Source organism: Rhinolophus ferrumequinum, chromosome 18, assembly GCF_004115265.2.
Source record: "Rhinolophus ferrumequinum isolate MPI-CBG mRhiFer1 chromosome 18, mRhiFer1_v1.p, whole genome shotgun sequence".
NCBI classification, from domain to species: Eukaryota; Metazoa; Chordata; class Mammalia; order Chiroptera; family Rhinolophidae; genus Rhinolophus; species Rhinolophus ferrumequinum.
Window position 1 is genome coordinate 26,842,845 of NC_046301.1, and position 17,313 is coordinate 26,860,157.

Consider the following 17,313-nt stretch of genomic DNA (forward strand, 5'->3'; position numbering starts at 1 on the left):
GGTATCTGCTGAACCCTGCTGTACAAGAGTGGGGGTTTAATGGGCCACAAGTGGTATAGGAGAAGTCTGGAGCTGGATCTAACTCTGTTCCTTCCCTCTCACCCCCTGCTATCCACATGTCTCCCTCTGTGAAATGCACCACCCAGTGGAAAACTATTCAGCTATGTCAGCAATTAATCTGATAACTGACTGCTCAACAGGCGTAGGCCAGTGGGATAGTATCTTCAACGTACTGAGAAAAAATAAACATACAACCTAAAATTTTATATCCAGTCTGCCTATCTTCTTTCTAAGAATGAAAGTAAAACAAAGAAATTTTCAAATAAATAAGAACTGAGTATTTACTAATAACTGGCTTTCACTTAAGAGACTTTTAAGACTGTACTGTGCTAAAAAATGGATAACACAAAAAGCAGACATAGAGGTATAGCTAAAGAAGTACGGATTACACAAAATAATAAAAACAATGTCATCCTTATGAAATCAAAAAGCAAAACAAAAACAAAACTAACACGTTCAGTCAGTAACTACTGCATACCAATCACCAGTGGGGGTAACTATAGTGAGAACAATCCACCTTGGACAATAAGGAGAAGACCACTCGCCCCATCCAGTAAACTGTTTACAGTAATATGACATTATTATTTTTATTATCTTCATTATTGCTCAGGAAAATTACTTTACTGTTCATTACAGGAACTTCTCAAAAGAAACATTGACGCCTTCAACTAAAAGCATCAACAGCTCACTATCTAACAATGCTGAAGCCATGCGTGTAAACCTTGCCTTGTTTCCACCAATTCTAGACTATTAAATCTTGATTCTTACCCATTCTTAATCAAGTCTCCAGACTGAATGATCCATTTTAAACCAAACGTCAAATTCTCAACAAAATTGGGTTTTGCGTTTCCTCCCCAGACACTACTGAAGTTATCAAGGTGGTTTTCTCTATCTCTGTGTTAAGCAATTATTTCAGCTCTACCTTATCAACATAGTGTGTGATATCTGGGGAATAAGCATTCCACAGTAGTCAAAATGGTCTCGGGTAATTTCATATTTTGGGAAGAAGGTAAACATTAATTAGTTTTAGATATTAAGTTAAATATACATTTCTAAGGTAGACAATTAAACAGAAATTGATTTATATTTTCTAATTTGGTAGAAAAGAAAAATAGACTAAGTAAACTAACGATGCAAGAAAGAAAACTGAAGAAACAAAAAAATGAGTGTAAATGGAATGGACAAAATAAACAGTAACACTGAAGCCAAAATGTACATAACAAGAATCAACGTACTAGATTAAGTTCCTAAGTGAAAATATAGTTTTGTTTTGTTTTTTTCTGAATCTTTCTTTGTAATGGTACTTATACTTTCGTAAGACAACCAAAACACACATAGACACACATACTAACATGCACATACAGGCACAAAAAGGGATATAGGAAAGTTGAAAGTAAAAGAATAGAAAGAATGCCAGGCAAGTAATAACGACAATTACCTGATGTAGCATTATTAATATTAGGCATAATATACTTTGAAGCAAAAATAAAACATTAATAAAGATCAATGTCACATCTCTGAACTTGTATGCATAAGTTAAAAACATGTAAAGCAAAAATTGACAGACCCGTAGGGTCAAACTGATAAATCCATTTATCCTCTATGGAAAATCTCTCTCAGTAACTGATATATCAAGAAGAAAAAAAAAATCAGGAACAATACAGATGTGATCAGCACAATTACACAAATTGATGTAATGGACACATATAGACTATTGTACCCCACAAATGAAGAATATACCTTCATTTCAAGCACATTTGGAAAATGTAAAGATCTGAAGCAAATGAAGCCGAATCTTAAATTTCAAGCAATCACAGACAGATAAACTATATCCAAAACGCAATAAATTTAGAAATCTATATTAAAATGTATTTAAAAACTTTATACATTTACATGGAAAATGAACAATATGCTTCTCTATGGCCTACGGTTTAAAAGAAGGAAACAATGGATGTTGTAAAAATCTTCAAGTGGACGAAAATAGAAACATCACATTATCAAAATTGGCAGGATGCTAAACCAGGATTGAGAAAGCAAACTCATGTCATTGATAATGCAATAAACTGACATTATGAGAAATCATAAGGGCCCATCACCTAGAGAACATTCTGGCCAAAATTTTGAAGCAGGACCTAATCTTGAATATATATTAGGACATATTGATACTCAGCGGTATTTTGTAGAACAAATAGCCTGAACTGTTAAAAAAAAATGCTAAGGTCATGGAAGCCAAGAAAGGAATTATAATAATCAAATGTGATATATAATAAGTGATTTATTACAGAATCAAAACATAATAAGAAAAAAATAAAGAAGTGATAACATTTGGAAATCCTAGGAAACATTGGAAAATCAGCTATATATTAGGTAATAGTTTCATATTAATGTTAAATTTCTTGTGTATGAAAATAGTGTTGAAATTACATAGGAACTATCCTTGTTCTTAGGTGATACACGCTGAGTATGAAGTATCATTGTGACTGCAACTTATTTTTAAATGTAAAAATTAAAAGAATCAAAAAAACATTTTCCCAAAGGGGAAAAATGCCTCCTAGTAAAGTAAAAAAGGAAGTACTCCAAATAATAAATTTTAAAAAATCTTCGTCAATTATCGTACTCAATATAGATTTGTTAACAGCAAACCCTTTACTCTCAGTGTCCAGAGATGGAACAATTTCAACAACAACGTAAATTATGACAACATTGGATTATAACACAGGGAATAAAATAAACATCCACGAGTCTATACTGATATAAATAATAGAAGAGAAAAAGGGGAGAAGGAAGGAAGGGAGGAAGAAAGGGAAAAAGCAAGAGAAGAGAAGGCACAAATTTTCTTTACTAAAGAATTCCAAGTGATATATTTATATACTCCCCTCTCCAGGAGATGAAAATTAATCATTATCGACCTGAATGTGGGCTGAACTTAGTTACTACATGCCTCCAAATAACCTTACTAGAGGAGAAATTCTAAGTTATGATGGTTAACATCATCAGTGATAAGTGAGGTTGATATGGCCAATACTCTTCAAAACTGTCAAGGGAATGAAATAAAAGGAAAGAGAGAAACGGTCACAGTTGGAGGAGACTAAGGAGACAGGAGGACAGAATAGTATTCCATTCTGTGTGTATAAGTACCACAACTTCTTTATCCAATCATCTATCGAAGGACACTTTCATTGTTTCCATGTCTTGGCCAATGTAAATAAAGCTGCAATGAATATCGGAGCACATATATCTTTAAGGATAATTGTTTTCAGATTTTTTGGGTAGATACCCAAGAGAGGGATTACTGGGTCATATGGTAATTCTATTTTTAATCTTTTGAGGCATCTCCACACTGCCTTCCAAAGCGGCTGCATCAATCTGCATTCCCACCAACAGTGTATGAGGGTTCCTTTTTCTCCACAGCCTCTCCGACACAAGAAAAGAGGAAATAGTGCCATTTGTAACAACATGGATGGATTTTGATGGATTATAATGCTAAGCGAAACAAGTCAGAAAAAGTAGAGAACCATATGATTTCACTGATATGTGGAATATAAAACTGAAAACAAGAAAAGAACAAGAAAAACAAATGAAGAAACAAAACTCATAGACACCGACAATAGTTTAGTGGTTACCAGAGGGTAAGGGGGAAGGGGGGTGGGAGATGAGGGTAAGGGGGATCAAATATATGGAGACGGAAGGAGAACTGACTCTGGGTGGTGCACACACAGTGTGATATATAGATGATGTAATACAGAATTGTACACCTGAAACTTAATGTAACTTTGCTAACAACTGTCACCCAAATAAACTTTAATTTAAAAAAAAAAATGAGACAGGAGAGTAAATGCAGTATGCTTATCTTGGAAAGTATCCTAAAAGAGAGAAAGGACATAAAGTGGAAAAACTACTGACATTTGAATAAAGTCTGTAGTTTATTTTAGTATTGTATAAATGTTAATTTCTTGGTTATGCAGATGTGTCATGGTTATGTAAGATGGCAATACTGGTGGAACCTGGGTTACAAGTGTATGAAAATTCTCTGTACTATCTTTGGAACATTCTGTACATCTAGTTATTCCGTATTTTAAAGTTAATTTTTTTTTAAAGGAAACTCTAAAATCAGCAAGAAGACAGAGATACCTACTAATACAATCAATAGCTTAATAAGAGATGGAAAAGAGTTAAAGAACTGAATGGAAGAAATGAATCTTTTTTCACAACCATATGATTTTTTGCATAAATCCCAAGTAATTCCCAGAATTAAAATAAATAAAAAAGCTTAGTCAGTTTACCAGGTATAAGATCAATACTAAAAATTGATTGCATTTCTATATGCTAGCAATATACAATTGGAAATGTAATTTTGAAAAAAGGATTTTAGCAACAATTTATAAAGAATATAAAAATAAATCTAAGTAATGACGCATAACATTTTCATAAAGAATATTTTAAAACTGTATTGACAATAAAGAAGAGCCCGATAAATGGAGAAACATAAAGTGCTCAAGGATAGGAAAAGTCATCACTATAAGGATGTCAGTTCTCTCCGAATGATCTATACAGTCAATGCTATTGCAATAAAAATCACAACAGGAGTTCTCAAGGAGCTTGACAACCTACTCCTAAAAAATATGTTAAAAACTACAAGTGCAAGGATGCTACAAAATGAGAAGAAAATGAGGTAAGACTTCCCTATTACATAGCTTCTATAATGCTACAGTAATTAAGACTGTAATTTTGCTACACAGATAAACACAGCTGACTGAAAGAACAGAACAGAAAGCCCAGAAACAGATCAGATCACACACAGAAATCTGATCTAGTTGGCTGGTTTTACTCATCACTGTGGAAAAGTGGCTATTCAATAAATCATGTGGGGATATTATGAGATACTTCACACCATAGACAAAAACAAAGTACAGTTGGATCAAGGACTTAAATCTGAAAAGCAAAATTTTAATTTTAATTTAAATGGCCAAAATTCCAGTAAAAACTGTGCAAAAGACATGAGCAGGCATTTCACAGAAAAGGATATATGAGTAGCCGATAATAACATGAAAATATCTCAACCTTGTTAGTAATCAGGAAAAAATAAAAATTAATATTGAGGTACAATTTTACACATACCATACTACCAAAACATCAAAAGAATGACCAATCAAAAGGTTGATGAGAATGTGGTACAATAGAAATTTTTGTACATTGTTGGTAAAGGTGTAAATTTTTCACTTTTAAAATCAATTTAGTTCTACCTAGTAAAGTTGAAAATATAAATATCTTGAGACAGTAAAACCATTCTTAGATAGACTCAAAAAAAGTTTTCGTGTATTTTGGACAAGGAGAACTGGAAATAAGCCAAACATTCATCAAGGAACAGCAGACAAAAAAGGCTGACTATTTATACAATGGAATACTATACATCAGGGAAAACAACTGATTTAAGCTATCTGCTTCAACATGAACTAACTTTAAAAAAAACATCATATTGTTTAGTTTTGCTTGTTTTGAAATGCACATCAAGTCACAAAAGTAAACACATAGTATTATACCATTTGTATATATTGCAAAACAGGCAAAAGTAATTTATTTTTCATAGGACAGTACGTAGTGAAATATGTACATGTGCTAAAATTATAGAGAAAATTAGGGGATGGAGTGAAAAAAATAAAACTTAAGACAATGATTAAATTTGCAGGGACAAGAAGAGGATGCAATCAGGGAAGAACAAAGGGAAGGGATTTTAGAACTATTGGAAGAGTCACTTTTCTTAAGTTGAGTATCAAATTATGTGAAGTTGAATAACCACTTACTTAGGTGAGGCATACTAGATGATACTTTAATTTTTATAATTTAACTATGAACGTACATTACACACCTATATGCACACTCATATTTGCACATACCTATAATATTTCTCTCCTATAACACAACCCACTAGGTATGCAGGCTTCATGTGACCCTCTTGGCACTCACCTGTGGGAATTGGAACTAGGAGAAGAAGCACAGGGAAGTGCTAATACTCTGGCTAATGTTATTTATATGATATAGTCTTTTGTCTCTAACCCAAACATCTCCTATCTTCAATCAGCATTTATAAATAGCGGTGGGCTAATTTGCCACTGTGCAAGTAGGACAAAATCTTAAATCTTTCACAATTTTTGACAAGATTATGGATTTCTATATATGAAAAGGAGATGACAAGTGGTGCAATACATAGCACAGTGAAAAACTACCTATATGAATGTTAGGAAAAGTGGGTTTTGGCTTTTGTTTAGCTATGAAATATGAATGAGATCTAGAGTTGCTACTTTAATTCTCTATAGATAACAAGAAGAGCTTCTGTTCTATAAGATTACAGATGAAATGCATCGTTGCAGAAAGAAGAACTGAGAAAAAAACCTAACCATATAAGTGTTAAAAGTACAAATTGTGATGACAGCCCATACAAAGTTTATTTCATCTGTACAGAAATATTTATCTCTAATATACCATAAAATAAAAATTCTCCTTTAACTTGTATATCAAAGAAAAAATAAAGAACCCCACAAAGAAGCTCAAGTAAAATACTTTTATGATATACAAATGCCACTGAAGTGAAAAATCTTCAATAAGACCACCCAACCTTGACAAGTGTATTCACATAGGATTTAAAGAGTAATATTTGTATGACATACAGTAGGTGGTCTTTTGCGTGGGTGAAATACTCCAGCTGACTTTGGTTCATGAATGCTTCTAAGAGAATTATGATAAATTTCTACCTGACAAACCACAATGTTAGCCTAAATTTCTAATTCAGCTTTCAGAACTGTATTTTTCTTTGTGATGAAATATTTAAACTTCTTAGTCCTATGCATGTGTATGTATCCACAGGTGTACTTACGGATACTGGAGACTATGGATAGTATGTACCCATGGATGCTGCTTTTTCTTTTAATAGCGTATTGTTTATTTTATTGATTTAATACATATCAGGAGGCTCAAATGTAAAAATTTTTAGCACTCAAGGTAACACTTTTTCTGCCACAACTGCATTCCTTTACTTGGCTTTTCATTCTCTACTTCTCATTTTAAATTGTAGTACTCTCTCTGTGTTATTTTTTTACCATAAATTATCTCAAATTATTTTCAGAAATAGATAGAACCTAATGACTGTAAATGTACAGGTATGTGCCTTCAAATTTTAAATGAAGACTTTAAATGAAACATAGCTTAAAAAATAAGGTTGTAAATCTCTTGAATCACCAGAAAAACAACAGAACAAAAGTTGCCATTTAAAAATCACACCATCAAAATGAGGCAACTTGAAAGACTGTAACAGTTGTTACACACATTGGAATTTCAAGTGCGATAACTTACTTGCATATGTCATCTTCTGGGTCTTCAAGCCCAAATCTTTCATCAAATGTAAGTTGTATCCATACATTTTCCTCAACTGCTACTAATCTCCATACCAAGACCATATTTCTCGGATAAGTATGAGGAAACTTGGGGCTGTGAATAGTTCCATTAGTAGACACAGTAATGATTCTCTCATGCTGGGGATTTTGTACTCCTAAAACAAAAACATACACATAAACATATATTTAGAATAAACATTTCAAAAAGTATAGGTTTCAAGATAAATGTTGTTTTTTGTTTTGTTTTGTTTTTTATCATTCACATTTCACACCAAACAAGTGTTCGGTGTGCTTTATACAAAATAAATCAAGTACCATTTTTTTCATAATTTATCCAGGAAAAAATGTTATTTTAACATTATTGAGTAAAAACCTGTGTATATGTATACTTCAAAGAACATAGCCAATGAGTCTTTTTGAATCTACTTACTGAGATGCCAAACAATCAACTCTTTTAGATTCCTAAAATCACAAAAAGTTAAGACTCTAATCTCCAAGGATTTATCAAATATGAGTCATTAGTTTAAAAAGAAACTCGATATGACTCTAGTTTTAAAAATACAAATAATGATTAAAGTCCTCTAATCATGATTAGTTTTGATAATTGTTAGTTAATCAAAGAGTAGATTATCTGCTTGGGACTAGCCTAATAAATTGAGCTCTTAAAAGAAGCTGGACCCTTCCTAAACTCAGAGAAAACCAAAGTGTGAGAGAGATTCAATAGGAGGGAAATTCTTTGTTGCTGGCTTTGAAAATGGAGGAGGTGATATTCCAAGGGATGAGGGAAGCCACCAGAAGCTGAAGACAGTAGAAGGCTGAATGCTAGCAAAGAAATGGTACCTCAGTTCTAAAACCTCAAAGAACCTGAACAAGCTTGGAAGCAGACTCTTATCTCAACAACCCCCAGACAGGAATCCAGTCTGGTTGACACCTTGATTTTAGCCTTGCAAAACCTCTGAGCAAGAACTCACTCACACAGTCCCCCACTTTCTGACCTTAGAGCTGAGAGTAAATAAAGTTGTGTTTGTTTTAAACTGCTAGGCTTGTGGTAATTTCTTATATAATATTAGAAAACAAATATTAGGTTGGTGCAAAAATAATGGCGGTTTTTGCAATTATTTTTACCCTTTCAAACCGCAATTACTTTTTCACCAACCTAATGCAGCTTCTACTATACACAAAGCTGTTTGGATTGCAAGTATTTCTTTTTGCCCCATTCTTCAACAGCAATTAAAGTAACTACAGCAACTTTTCATTTAGTATTTATGTTAGGCAAAATACATTATTTCACCTTGATAAAATTCAATTTAACAATATTGCTCTAAGAAAATTTGTGAATTTAAAAGACAATGGCAAGGGTCACGTATTAGTTAGAATATTATTAAAGTTAAAAATATAATCTGTTTCATTATGAAAATACCCCAAATAATTTTTACTTGTATTTATGATTCTTAAAGTAACTTTTTTATTCTCTTAGATTTGTCAGTTTCAATAATCAGTCTGGTAAGTATTATTTTATATTGTGTAAATTATAATTAGGAAGACAAGGTAAAGAAAAATATAATATTCTTTGAAAAGACACAGTTCACATTATGGGGAATGCCATATTAGTAAAATGTTTTGAGGAAAAACAGAGTTTTTAAATTAAATAAATAATTTAATGCTGTCATTCTTCTCGGTGACTAAACTTGTCCTCAGTAGTAAGTAACCTACACAGAAACATCTTCTGTCTTACTGGATGACAACATTTGACACTGCTGTTGACTATTTTAACATATATGAAATGATCAATAACTTTCATGCAAATAACTTCATACGAGTATATCTCCTAAGAAGACAGAAAGAACTATCAAGATAGATGAACTCTCCTGTACACTGACAGATTTTATTAAGAAACTGATGATAATTTACCACTAAAATTAAATTAATAAATTCTCTGTTTTCAAAGATTCCTCTTAAAAATGAGGTATTACCTCACTCTCTAAATTTTTTCCAATAATCCAATTATTTCAGAAGGTGTTTATAGCAGTAGTTTATATCAGGAGTCCTTCGCATTTTACAACTAATATTATTTATGAATTAACTTTTTAAATCAGATTTATCAAAATGTAAATATTTGTCCCTTTTTTGTCTCAAAACAAATGCCTTATGTCCTCCAAGGTGCTTTTTACAAATCCAGCCATGTTTACTTTTTCATGAACAATCCAGACAGCCACATGGCTATTAAAAGATCTGAATTCTATTTTTATATCTTCAGTCAAAAAAACTCATGGATAAAATATATATACTTAAATTGCCTACATCTTTTTTCCCTTTATAATTCACAATTCCATTAAACTCTAACTAAACATAATTTATAGACTAAAAATCTAGGCTTTATTTGTGGTAAAATTGTAAATTCCCTAAGTTAAACTGCTGTGCCCAAAAATTCATCTCAAAATGAAGTTTGCCACCAAAAACATATGATTTGCAAATGACTGTCAAAATTTTATGTAAATCTCAAACAAGTAGGCCTATAATCAAAAAGAAAAAAAAAGCAACAAGCATTAAATTCTACCAAATTAAGACTCTGCATTTATAACTCTGTTGTTTAAAAAAATCATCTTTCCAAATATATAACTTTACTGGTATTTTAGGGATGAGACTAGTATATATTTTGTGACTATTTTACTGAACGTCTGCTTTTCCTATATCCAATGGACATGGACAGTACACAGAAAGAAAGTACCAATGAAATAAAACACGCGTTTGTAGTCAAATCACTAAAATACTTACATGTTCCTTTCAATGTACCCTAAGCAAGAATAAATCTTGCTCATCATAGATGAGTTTAGCATGAAAAATGAAAATATGTATACACACTAAATTGTTAAAATTATAAATAGACACCATTTCATATTATCCTGCACAACCTCTTTTATGTTACAAGTATTGAAAACTAAAATGAAACAAAAATAGAAAAGGGAAAGAAAAGAGATTAATAATGTAAATTCAATAAAATTGTCGACTATATATGTATACATACATTTGAATTATATATAGTCATTGTATAATTGCATATATTCAGTAAGTTTAGCATGGAAATCAAAATAATTTCCTAATGTTTGCCATCCATTAATACTGTTAGTCCCTTTGAAGCTATATTTATTATAGACAAAAGAGGATAGGAGTAAGAGGATTCATAAAAAGCAATAAAAAACATAACAATTGAAAATGTTATATTATTAATAAAGATAACACTGAAAAAGAGGTTTCTGGATAATATATAACATAAAGAAAGATAAATCATCCATTTCCTTCCCTATGCTTATGTTTTAAGTTGACTGGAGCAGGAGAGGACCTTAAGATTAACAATTAGGTAAAAAGAAATGAGTCTCCAATCTTCGTTTAGTTTTAGAGTTGTGAAGAATACTGGTTTCTGTTTCACATAGGCAAGGCTGTGGTGACACGTCACCCATAAGATGGTAGACTTCACAGATGTCCTATAAGATTTTTTGATATGTTTACCTCCAAATATATATTAACCTTCACATTGTGTATAACAAAAGGTATTTCTGAAATAGGCAATTGTATCCATTTTCAAATCCTTACTTGATAAATACACATTTTCACTGGTCTTATCTGTGCTTTGCTCTGCTGCTTTTTTTCCCATGTGATAAACCTTCTTTAAGCCTAATCTTTTTTCCTAACCTTGATAGTTTGTTTATAATAGCTATTTTTGCTTTCATTGACTTTCAATTAACAGATTTCACTTTTAACAATAGTAAAAATCATATGACACACATATATATATAAATATATATACATATATGTTTATATATGTGTGTGTGTGTGTGTGTGTGTGTGTGTGTGTATATATATATATAAAGCCTCATGGGCAAAATGTATACACTTAAAAAAACAAACACCTTTTTTTCATCTTTGGTTATTGGTGTGTGTGTATATGTGTGTGTGTGTGTGTGTGTGTGTGTGTTGTGTGTGTGTGTGTGTATACATACATATGTATACACACACACACCATGTTTCCCCCAAAATAAGACCTAACTGGAAAATCAGCCCTAGCATGATTGTTCAGGATGACATCCCCTGAACATAAGCCCTGATGCATCTTTTGGAGCAAAAATTAATACAAGACCTGGTCTTATTTTCGGGGAAACATGATATATATTTTTTATTAGTTTCAGGTGTATAAACCAATGTAATAGTTAGACATTTATACCCCTCACAAAGTGAGAACCTCCCTCCCCCAATCTACTACCCCTCTGACATCATACATAGCTGTTACAATTCCACTGACTCCATTCCTTATGCTGTACTCCACATCCTGTGACATATATATACATATATATATATATATATATATATATATATATATATTACAGTTAATGTACATTATTATTTAGCTTCAGCTTCAGGTTTTGAATATATATAGATATATAGCTAGTTTGGCTCCACAGAGTCATCTCACCGTGATCCACTTAGATGCTATAGCAAGAAGATATACTTGAGTTCCACATAGCAAACAAATATCTCTCCATAAATTCCAAATGATATAGAAGTGCATTTTCATATTTAATACAACAGTTTAATACAATAAAAGGAAACTCAGACTCATTTTTGTTTTATTGTCGGCTCAATCTACCATTTCCCATACCTACCTTTAAAACAATAGCAAAATAAAACAAAGACAATCATAAGATTAACATCCTTTACCTCAAACTGTTTACAAATTACAAGAATAAATGTTTACTAAGGAAAAATAAAATAGGAGATTGTTGTTAAGTAAACCATAAAACAGTATAATTCAGATGTGTTCATTTGAGGTTCTTGAATTTATCTCAGAAGATAATCATTTTATTCCTCAAGGGAACGAATAGTCAAAAATGATATATTGAGAACCTATTATGTTTCATGTACTGTTCCAGGTGCTTGGGTCATCAGAAACAAAACAAAACCTTGTCCTCTTAATGTGACAACTTCTAGGACTGTAATTTAGTATCATTACTGGACTAGGTATATTAGAAAACTAACATTCCCCTATCAAAACCTACTTTGACTGTTCCCTCTATTAGAATGCCATTTTTGATTCCTGTGCCCATTCCTTTAAGACTGAATGTGTCAATCATATGTATGGGTTGAGTTTTCTTACTTTGCTACCAAGGTACAAATTCCTAGAAGGCAAAACTATGTTTTATTAAAAATCATACCAGTATCTAGCTTTGTGCCCAACACATGGCGCTACCTCATACATATTGATATTATAAAGAAACTTAATAGCCCAGAAAATGGCTGAAAACAATTTTATGTATTATTCAAAATTTCACCCTTAATTCCTAAGTTTTTAGAGACTGTGCATATAAGGATAAAATTCTTTTACAATTTATTCACCTCCCCAATGAAAGTCCCTTTAATTTGTATTTCATATCTTACTCAAAATTCATCTATTATAATCTACATATATATTTCAGCTGAAGGTGATAGATATTAGAGTACTCATTATTGAGATTTGTCATTTTTTTAATACACTCACTTATTTTAAAAAAAACAAACACATTCTATAATTTTACCGCATTCTAAGAATGCCACAATTACAGTTATTATTTTATCTTAACTGTGATATATAAATCAATTGATGATAAAATTTGTAATTTTAGGCAAGACACTTGATATCACAGTTTATTTTTTATAAACTAGAGATAATCACAGTCTACTTTAAAGTTCAATGTAATGATAATTGTATAAATTAGCCACCTTGATAATTATAAATCAATATGTATATAAAGGAGAAACTGTGTCCATCGTATTTAGAATATTCTCCAATGAGGGAGAAAAGTTATTTTCAGGTATCAAGGTTTTGTTATGACAGTAAATAGAAGGTTGCTATGTAAAATAATACAAAATGAGTCATATGTATAACAATTTCAATTTCACGAAGTTCAAATAGATTAAGCAAAAAGCAGTGTTTTTTAGGCGGTGATTTCAAATTTTTGATTCCCTTCTATGGGTTGATTAAAGAAGGAGGAAAGGGCCAACTTTGTAGAAATGTTGCCATTTCTTTATCTTTAAAAATGGGGGCGTTGTTTGTTTGTTTGTTTATTTTGTATCTAATGAGAAGTGTAAGAATTTAGCCACTAGCTCCTGTTTAACTATGAACAATGGTACTATTAAAGGGGGGCTGTGTTCAGTAAGTTAATAGCAAATCTTCCATATGCAATGCAAGAGAGTTAATATAGTGAGCATCTTCCCAGCAGCCCCCATCACCACTGTGAAGCAGCCACTGAATCAATAAAGCAGGACTGACCCTACCCAGAAGCAAGCCTGGAAAGTCAATGTAAGTCCATTTCCCTCACTGTATGGATGGCTCGAATGAGCCAATCAGAGTGAATGCAATGGCTTTTTTTTCCCCCTGTAGTAGGAGATTAGACCCTTTGGGGTGCAGAAATAAGGTCCAGAACTACTGTAACTATTAAGCCATCATAATAGAATCCAATCTGATGAAAAACTCAGTGCACAGAATTAGGCAGGTATATAGCAATACAGAAAAGAGGAGCTGGATATCAGCTCAAACCACACAATAAATTCATCCCATCTCTGGGCTTCTCTGGTACATGACTAAATAGATCATTTTTACTATGTAAGCCAATTAGAGTGAAGATTTTTTTATACATACCACCCAAATCATTATATAGTGAACATGTTTGGGTTTGCCGGGGGTGGTCTTGAGTTTTACCTGTCATCCTGGTGTAATTATTATTAACATTACCTTTTCATGCCCTAAGATATTTGAATTGGCATCATAAAGGATACAGCAAATAAAATCTATAAAATTCTTCTGGTATTGAGGTATGAGATATAGAAATGGTAAAGATTTGACAGCATGGTATTTTAGCCTTAAGGTAATGGTAAAAATAACCCATTTTGGTTTTATACATTGGGATATAACATTTTTAAATGAAGGCTCAATTATGGAAGACAAACTGGCAATAATCTTCTTACCTATTATGCTGCAGGATAAATAGACAAGTACATAAACAAAGAATCTTCTTAAAGCCTTTATCTCACAACCAATTAGTAATGAATATAATTGTATACACACACAATCATACATACCACTATAGTGAAACATGTTTGGGCAATGCTATTATTTTTTATTCTGTGTTAAGTTGTGCATTACGTTAAGTACCACAGAGAGGCCATTCACAGAGAGGCAGAATGGATATAAATTAGGATTAATTCATATTACAAAAGAAACATTCACTTTAAAGATTCACTACTGATTTCATGTTTTTTCAGTATTTAATCTTGTTCAATTAAAACTATTATTCATTGGAGAAAGTTTACATAAAATATTAGAAGTTCTGAAGTATTTTAAGTAGCAAAATACATTTGTATGAAACATGACAAAAATTGGCTAACATGATTAAGCACAAATCATATTACATAACCTTTAAAAAAACAAATAAACTTAGTTAAGAGAAAATATGTTCAGTAAAGAACCACATCTGTTTTAGAGATTCAACAACTGTCAATTTTCTACCTGCACTGGACATTTAACTTACAGCATTCATGTTGGAATTTACCAGCAATTTCAAGTATGGGAAGTAGCCGCCTACTTCTTTGTGTGCACACAATGTCTAGATACCGTACTGACATTTTGATGGGAAGATGTTTAAAATTCATCAAGGAAAATAATACTGAAAAGGTAATCAATATAGACTTACTCTTTCAGAGAAAAGAACGAATAAGACCATTACCTTTTGCCTTTAGTGAATATTTAAAATATATTTAAATTTTTATTTTAAGGTAAGCCATCAATTAGGCAAAATAAATAATTCCTAAGAAACAATAAATCAGGAATATATTTGTTTTAGTTTTAACATATTCAGCAATCATAAGAGCTGAAAAATGAGACTTTACTACTTTCTACTTCTATTTAGTATTTTATGTTCTGAGATGAATGTATACAATTTATATGCATTGAGCCTATGAATTCCTTGTGGATAATATCCTAAGATAAGGAAAATAACAAATTTGGTCACTTCTGTACAAAACATGTCCTCCTATTTTATGTTTTAATGTTATTATTAAATGCTATAAGTAAGTGATAAACTATTTGAATTTCCATAAGCAATATCTGAGATATTTAAGTTATATTTATAGCAACATTTTTGGTTTCAGTAGTAACTGCACAAAATGATAACAGGAATAAATGAAGAGCAATTATACTGGGATATGATTGTCCCTCGTACGCTTGATTAAATATTAAGTATGCTCATAAATGTTCTAATCATTCTGCCCTGTTGGAAAACATCACCTCCCCACCCCACACTCTGCCCTCAATAACTCTTGTCAATCTTAAAGTGATGTAAAAATATGAATAAAATATAAATATGAGGCTTTTAAAAGAAATGAAAGCCATAAAGTACTAATAAAACACACTTTTGGTGGGAAAATAGGTTGCTTAAATTTTATTTCTCAAAGCAAAGACATTTTTAGTAACAATCATGAGACTACCTAATTATGCCAAGCTATTTCATCTGAGATTACATTATTTTATCATCTGGCTTGTCTATTATAAAAGAGTGAATGAGCATAAACAGGAAAATGTTAAGTATACTTTAATTATACTTTATTCGAGAATTGGCTTGAATATATCCATTAGAAAATTTTTCAGCAATAGCTAGCTTTCAAACAATAGTTTAAAAATCAAACCAAAGATCCAGAGGCAAGAGGTCTAAAAAGAGAAGGATGGGAGCTATTCAAGAAGAAACGTACTTTTACTCAAAACAGGGACTAAACTGGACTTTACAAAAGTCCACCAGAAGTTTCATTTGTGAGAAGACATTACTCTCTAACTCCTCATTATTACTAGTTCCTTCAACGTTATTCAAAAACACCTACTCCCCTATGATCTGATCTCAGTGAAAACTTTGAGGATATGTCTGTCAGATTAGACATTATCAGAAGTCACGAGAAGATTTGAGAATTCTTCTTTATGATATCCGCACTGTTTGCATGAGTGTAATCCCCCAGCCAGCAAATAAATGCACCAGCTACATTCATACCTCCCAGCAAGTGAACAGACCTGTTTGAACAGAGCATTTCCTTGAAAATTCTTGCTCATGAAATCCAATTTTGATGTTGAAAACTCTCCACCCATGTTCCCTATAAATTCATCCATTTCTTTTCTGAAAGAGAATTTTGTCCAAAAAAATGGAAGAAAGATATGGAAATAAATGTCCAAGGGATGAAGAAGAGCAAGAGAAAACTAACAGGAAAAAAAGTACAAATTAAGTTTAGAAATTAAATTTAATTGCAGCAAGTGTAACAATAGTAATTATCTTGAGAAATGGCTACTAGTCTCATTCTCAAGTAGATGTAGGGCTTTAAAAAAACAGATTTGCATAACATAAGCCTTAAGAATAACTATATTAATCATTTAAATTACATGATTTAAATTTACAGAGATTTATTTCTGTACAACCACGCAAACATCAAAATATTTATTTTTATAGCCATTATCATCCTTCAAATTTGCTTGCCATGTTGTATTCTTGTTAAAAGTCAACCAAAACAAAAGAGTTCTGATGAGGAGGCAAAGTACCAAAGAAACAAACAAACAAAACCTGATATAAATATGCATTAAGACATTACTCATTAATTAACAAGAAACTTTTATTCAGTATTTTATGCCAAAGGAAAATACTTAAAAATGAATGATGGACAAAAAGGATAAGAAACACCAGAGTAATCAATTATACTTTGAGAAACATACTTCTACTCTCTCTACACCATTAATAATCAAAATAACATGCCACGGGAAGTTATCTTTAATGTATCAGAAAATACAGAAATGAGAGCAGAG

General features: G+C 31.7%; 1 protein-coding gene across 2 annotated transcripts in view; it reads right to left on the reverse strand.

The window, feature by feature from the left end:
- The window catches only part of PDGFC (platelet derived growth factor C), a 173,955-nt gene that overhangs the window by 74,501 nt on the left and 82,141 nt on the right, over positions 1-17,313 (reverse strand). For both annotated transcript variants that reach the window (XM_033135485.1, XM_033135484.1), the window contains exon 3: positions 7,408-7,603. In XM_033135485.1, coding sequence (XP_032991376.1) covers positions 7,408-7,603 — 196 coding nt within the window. The remainder of the gene's footprint in view (positions 1-7,407; positions 7,604-17,313) is intronic.